Source organism: Myotis brandtii, unplaced genomic scaffold, assembly GCF_000412655.1.
Source record: "Myotis brandtii unplaced genomic scaffold, ASM41265v1 scaffold208, whole genome shotgun sequence".
In the NCBI taxonomy this organism is placed as follows: domain Eukaryota; kingdom Metazoa; phylum Chordata; class Mammalia; order Chiroptera; family Vespertilionidae; genus Myotis; species Myotis brandtii.
Window position 1 is genome coordinate 2,117,249 of NW_005357764.1, and position 6,457 is coordinate 2,123,705.

The following is a 6,457-nucleotide window of genomic DNA, read 5'->3' on the forward strand; positions in this document are numbered from 1 at the left end:
CTGGCCACAGGAGTGAGCAATGCCTGGCCTGCCGCCATCTCCCACTCACTTTATGCCCTTGCTCCCGTGTTGGTCCTACATCTGCCCTGCTGACTTCATTACATGCACCTGCAGTTTAAAGACATTCCCTTAGGCTTTGGGAGACTTCACAGGGATGCCATGTTCTCCATGGCCTTGGCCCCATCTCAGCACCACAGGCTTCCCCTCGGCCCCCTTCCCATGCGTGGTCAGAGCGCAGCCCCTTCTCAGAGTCCCGTCCCCACCCCTCCTCCCAGGTCTCTTGTTGCCACCAGAGGGGCAATAAACCAGGCTCTCCAGGTGGTTGTACCTCATGCTCTGAGGAAAGGAAACCACGTTTCAGTGAGCATGTCCTATAGGCCAGCCACTGTCCCACCCCTTCTCAGTCCTCACAGAAAAGGGGGGTGCTCTTTTACCTCCTGCTGGATGGAGAAAGAAACCACTCAGAGAGGTGGGGCAATGAGCCCAGACTGACCGACATGCAAGCTGCTCGAAGGAGCCAGCTTTGAAGCCATATTGGATCAGCCTCTTTCTAAGGCTTTGCTTCTCGCTCTCCTGGCTGAGGTCTCTCCCCAGTTTTCTCAGGGGAGATAGAGGGGAACGACCCAGTAGCTTCTCCTGGCTACTATGCACCCACCAGAGTCGGCCAGGGAAGTCCTGTTTTTCTTGTGGCTTCTGCCATCTTCTTGTCACTCCTCTTGCACCTTCCGCTGGACCCAGGAGGAAAAGGAAGAAAAAACATCCATCTGCCTAAGCCATCAACTCCATCATTCTGCTGTTATCATTAAGCAATAAAAACACAGCCCTCACCCTGAACAGTACTTTACACTTTCATGTGCACGATCCCCTTTAATTCTTATGCCCCCACAACCACTCAATCAGCAAATCTGTCCTGAGTGCCACCAGCCTTGAGCAGCCACCACTCGGCTCTGAGATACACTGTGAGTAAGACGTGGCCCTGGCACTGGGGGCTTGGGGGCCTCTGAATATCATTATTCTCTGGGTTTTGCATAAGAGGCGACTTGTTCTCTCAGAGGGAAGTTTGACTTGCCCAGGGCCACACATCTAGGAAGTGGCAGGGCAACACTCAGATGTAAGTTATCTCATGCCAGGTCCTATGGGGTTTCCTCGCTGCAACCTTCATCAGCTTTGGGGGTCTTTTCAGAAATTGCTAGTTTTTATAAAGCTTTCACATTTATGTAGAAACATCTCTGTAGTCCGACAGGTCGGGTTCAAATCCCATCCTGTGCCTTGATAGCTTCTTGGCTTAGGCAGATGACTGTCCCCGTCTGAGCCCCAGTGTCCTCATTTGTGCTGGGAATAGCCCCTCTGAGCATACCTGGCTGCTGTAAGCATCTGCTGTACCTTCTGGCACTCCTGTTAGGGTCGTTTGCGCCTTAGGCTTCTGTTTCCCATCTCTTCCTAAAGCAGGGGTGGGAGAGCGCCCTCCCATCTTCCTCAGTGGGCAGCTTCTCTTCCCAGTCTTCCCAGCCTCCTCATCCAGATCCCAGTGGTTCTTTACAAACACAGGTCCAGCTTAGGGCGGCAGGTTGCAGGAACGGAATTCCTGTGCAACCAGAGGAGGGGGCCTGGGAAAGGCTAAGCCCAGGAGAACGGAGTCACCGGCTGGGGCTCTCCAATGAGCCCAGGCAGGCTGCTGGGTCTCTTTGAAGGATGGCCCAGAGGTTGCCCGGAGGAGGTTTCCCTATAGAGGGGAGGTAGCAGGGTGCTTTTTAAGCTCCCCACAGCGGGCTTCTGGTGGAGAAGAACTCAGAGTATCCTGTCCTCTGCTTTCCTCACCCCTCCCTTCATGCTAATCTACTCCTACTCCAGTCTTCTCCCAAATTCATCCCCTTGCACTGAAGAAAGTCCCTTTATACTCTTTCCCCAGATTTTTTCTTTTTTAAAATATATTTTTATTGATTTCAGAGAGGAAGGAAGAGGGAGAGAGAGACAGAAACACCAATGATGAAAATCATTGATTGGCTGCCTCTTGCACGCCCCCTACTGGGGATCTAGCCCTCAACCTGGGCATGTGCCCTTGACCGGAATCAAACTCGGGACTTCAGTCCACAGGCCGACGCTCTATCCACTGAGCCAAACTGGCTAGGTCACTTTCCCCAGATTTTCACATGGCTCATTCCCTTCCTTCCTTTAGGTCACCTCCATAGGAAGACCTTTGCTGACCAATGTCCAAAAATATCTCTACCTCCCTGCTCACTCTCGACTTCTATTCCTGCTTGTTTTTTTTAAGCTGCCATTACTGCCAGACCATCTTATCTGCTTATTTGTTTATTTTCTGTCCCTACACTGCAGCCTGAGCTGCACAGGGCAGGCCTCAGCTGGTGGAGCAGCACTCGGTGCTGGGAATGGCACTGGGTGCGTGGGTGGGCCTCCCCCGATGCCTGTGGGAGGGACGGCAACGGAGGGGAGGGCGTCCTCTGCGGGGTCGCCTCCAGACTCTCCTCAGCGCCTCACCTTCAGACCCCCTGCCGTGCTTTCCTGATTCTACCCTCTGACCTCGTTTCCCTCCTGTCTCATGCTGATGTTTGGCGTGGCAGGTTTTGAGGCATCATGTGACCTCTTCCCACATGACCTGTTCCTCTACCCAGGGAGCTTTCCTGGGTGTGACCCACTCCCAGGCCCACAAGGATTCTGGGATGGGGGAACCCTGGGGAAGGACTTAGGTCCTCAGGCCACCACCAAGCCCAGAACACACCTGGGTGGACACACTGGGCCCCCAGGTGGATCTCTCCTTATGGGAGGCCCAGTCCTCGCCAGTGTCAGCACTGGTCTATTGGAGAGAGTGGAACTATAAGTATTGGTGGTGTGTTAAAAAAAAAAAAGTGAGGGTTGGGCTTGCTCAGGCTCCAGAATCAAGTGGATCTGGAGAAGGAAGCACCTGAACTTGAAGTTTGTTCACACATGTGTTCATTCACTTGCTTCTTTGATGACAACTCACTGAGAAGCTTGGCTCTGGGTACTGGGAACCCAGAGCAGGTCAGTCCTGGTATGACAGGAGAAAGGCCTTGTCAAACCCTGAATTCAATGAAATAGGAGGAGCCAGTATAGTGATCTGAGGAGCCACGAGGGGATGGAGCAGGAGGAAGTGGGTGGGTCTTTCCTCCAGAAAGGAGCCTTCTGAGGGTGTTGGAGGTGGTGCAGGCCCTAAGAGGCCAGAGGGCCAGAGTGTGGGAAGAGGTGAGGTGTGGGGCTGGGTGGTGCTGGGAGACCAGGCTCAGAAAGGGCTCAGGCCAGCCCTGGGGAAGCTGAGGGAGGGGCTGGCCTGGACAGGTGAGAGGAGGTATGGGCAGGACAGGGCTGGCTTGTCCTGGTTGGGGTTGGGGTACTTGGCTAGGCCAAAAGGGCTCCTGCCCAGATGTCAGCCTGTTTTCCTCCAGGCGCAGGAATGCCTGAATCAATTCAAGGTGACGAGCACACAGTTGCGGCAGATCCAAGCCAGCCTCCTGCGCTCCATGGAGCAGGCACTGACGGGCCAGGCCAGCCCTGCCCCTGCTGTCCGGATGCTGCCCACATATGTGGGGTCCACCCCACATGGCACTGGTGGGTGACATAGACTAAGACAGGTGGCCAGGCCTGGGGAGAGGGCTGTCATCTGGGGGAGGGGGTAGTTTCTTATCCCTGTTCCTATCTCTAAGGTTCCCATCTCTAAGTTCCCTTGACCAAGACTCTGCAGGCCTTAGAAATGTTTCTGGGAGGCAGAGAGCTTGGTATCAACAGCTGCTTGCCTCTCTGTGACCACTTGTCCTCAGAGCAAGGAGACTTCGTGGTGCTGGAGCTGGGAGCCACGGGGGCTTCACTGCGTGTTCTGTGGGTGACCCTGACGGGCACTGAGGGGCACCGGATTGAGCCCCGGAGCCAGGAGTTTTTGATCCCTCAAGAGGTGATGCTGGGTCCTGGTCAGCAGGTGAGGGCTCCCTGCTCAGGCAGTGGGACCACAGGGTGGCTGGGGCTCCGCTGGGCAGAGCTGAGCCTCTCCCGTGTCCCCCAGCTCTTCGACTTTGCGGCTCGCTGCCTGTCTGAATTCCTGGATGCGCACCCTGTGGACAGACAGGGCCTGCAGCTTGGGTTCAACTTCTCCTTCCCTTGTCACCAGACAGGCCTGGACAAGGTGAGGCAGAGTGGGCATGGGGACGGTGGGGAGGGGCCGCAGCCCCATGAAGGCTGTTGGAGTGACCCCACTTTTCTCCCCCCAGAGTACCCTCATTTCCTGGACCAAAGGGTTTAGGTGCAGTGGTGTGGAAGGCCAGGATGTGGTCCAGTTGCTTCGAGATGCCATTGAGAGGCAGGGGGTGAGTGGGGGCAGGGGCCATGGGACAACCATGTGGCCTGCTCTGTGCTTCTGGGAGGGCCTGCTTTTCTTTCCTGCTTATATCCTTTATCCAGTTTATTTTTTATTTTTTAAAAAATATATTTTATTGATTTTTTACAGAGAGGAAGGGAGAGAGATAGAGAGTTAGAAGTATCAATGAGAGAGAAACATCAATCAGCTGCCTCCTGCACACCCCCTACTGGGGATGTGCCCACAACCAAGGTACAATGCCCTTGACCAGAATCGAACCTGGGACCTTTCAGTCCGCAGGCCACGCTCTATCCACTGAGCCAAACCAATCAGGACCCTTTATCCAGTGTAACCTTGGGGTAAATGCTGCTGCCACTCCCATTTTCTAGGTAAAGAGACTGAGGCCAAGAAAGGTCAAACCAATGCTTAGGGCCATGGGGGAAACAAAGATGAAAAGGCTTGACCCTGTCCTCAAGGCCTCTCGGTCCAGTGGGGAAAGCAAAAGACTGTCCCTGTTGAGGGGGATCCATGGCCCTGGGAGCCCTGGGGAGGGCCCATTGTGCCTCAAGCAAGGACTTGGAGGAGGAGACTGCCAGGTGCGTAAGCTGGGGCTGGGGAAGATATAGTTTCAGAGAAGGGCATATGCTAATGTCTTGTTGCCTGAGGAGGACAGGCTGTTGGAACTAATGGCCACTGTACTGTGTGCATGGCTGGAAGTCAGGGCTGGACGGGAAGGGCTTGGGGAGCCAGGCCAGGATGAGGGTGAGCCAGCAAGGGGCCTCATCCTGGCCTGGGAGTCTCCATCACAGACAGGGCCCCAGCCCTGCCCAACCCCAGGTTCCCCTGCTCTGCCCTCCCGCTGTCCAGGCCTGCAGCATCGATGTGGTTGCCGTGGTGAACGACACGGTGGGCACCATGATGGGCTGCGAGCTGGGGACTGTGCCATGCGAGGTTGGGCTTGTTGTAGGTGAGCCATGGGCCATTTGTGGCAGTGGGTGGGGGGCACGGTTGCCTGGTGGGCAGGCCCTGATGAGGTCGTCTCTGTCAGACACTGGCACCAACGCATGTTACATGGAGGAGGCGCGGCACGTGGCGGTGCTGGATGAGGACCGCGGCCGCGTCTGCGTCAGCATCGAGTGGGGCTCCTTCGGTGATGATGGGGCCCTGGGGTCAGTGCTGACCACATTCGACCGCATCCTGGACCAGGAGTCCCTGAATCCCGGTGCCCAGAGGTTGCCTGACTTTCTACTCTAGGCCCTTCTCTGCTCTGCTCCCCATCCCCTCCACTGTCCTGTGCGCCAGACCTGAGGGCCAGCCTCTCCCTCCCAGGAGCTCCAGGCTGCCCCTCAGGGGCCCTGGCCAGGCTCATAGAAGGAAGGGCTCTAGGTTCTAGAACTCAGAGTTCTCACACCTTGGCCCTCCCTTATTCCTGGCTCTGGCTAGCCCTGACAGGAGTTGGAGATTGGGGGTAGCTGAGTCAAGTGTCCCACCCTCCCCTTTGGGTCCTGCCACCCTCCAGAAGCCCCCTAACCCTAACCCAAACTGGAGGGGGCAGTGGGGTCTGGGTAAACACCCACCTGTCTCCTGGGAAGTCATTTGCTTCTGGAACCTCCAGCCTGGGGACCCTAAAGAAAATAACGCCTCCTTGAGGGCTCTCACAGGTGGGCCCATGTGGGCCCATGTGGGCTGAGCCTTAGGAAAACCTCTCCAGCCACCTTTCCGGCCGGCAGGTTTGAGAAGATGATTGGCGGCCTGTACCTGGGTGAGCTGGTGCGGCAGGTCCTGGCTCACCTGGCCCAGCACGGGGTCCTCTTTGGTGGCTGCACCTCCCGTGCCCTGCTGAGCCGAGGGGGCATCCTCCTGGAGCACGTGGCCGAGATGGAGGAGTGAGTGTGGGAAGCCAGTGGGGTGGACAGTGGGCTTCTCTGCTTGGGAGAGGGAGGAAGCTCTGCCCCCCAGGTAGCCACGGGGCTTTGGGGGAAGAGGGACAGGGAGCATCTGGGATATTCAACCCTCAAAGTAGCACCCTCTCCCCACAGCGCCTCGGCTGGGACAGCCCGTGTGCACGCTATCCTGCGGGACTTGGGCCTGAACCCGGGGGCCTCGGACGCCGAGCTGGTGCGGCATGTGTGCGTG

At 56.7% G+C, this 6,457-nt stretch overlaps 1 protein-coding gene across 1 annotated transcript in view; it reads left to right on the forward strand.

Annotated features, from left to right (window-relative positions):
• HK3 (hexokinase 3 (white cell)) overlaps window positions 1-6,457 on the forward strand; it is a 26,553-nt gene that overhangs the window by 13,357 nt on the left and 6,739 nt on the right. Inside the window, exons 3-10 of the mRNA XM_014539081.1 lie at window positions 3,420-3,582; window positions 3,792-3,946; window positions 4,031-4,150; window positions 4,236-4,331; window positions 5,189-5,288; window positions 5,370-5,553; window positions 6,052-6,207; window positions 6,361-6,457. Of these exons, the coding sequence (XP_014394567.1) occupies window positions 3,420-3,582; window positions 3,792-3,946; window positions 4,031-4,150; window positions 4,236-4,331; window positions 5,189-5,288; window positions 5,370-5,553; window positions 6,052-6,207; window positions 6,361-6,457 (1,071 nt within the window). The remainder of the gene's footprint in view (window positions 1-3,419; window positions 3,583-3,791; window positions 3,947-4,030; window positions 4,151-4,235; window positions 4,332-5,188; window positions 5,289-5,369; window positions 5,554-6,051; window positions 6,208-6,360) is intronic.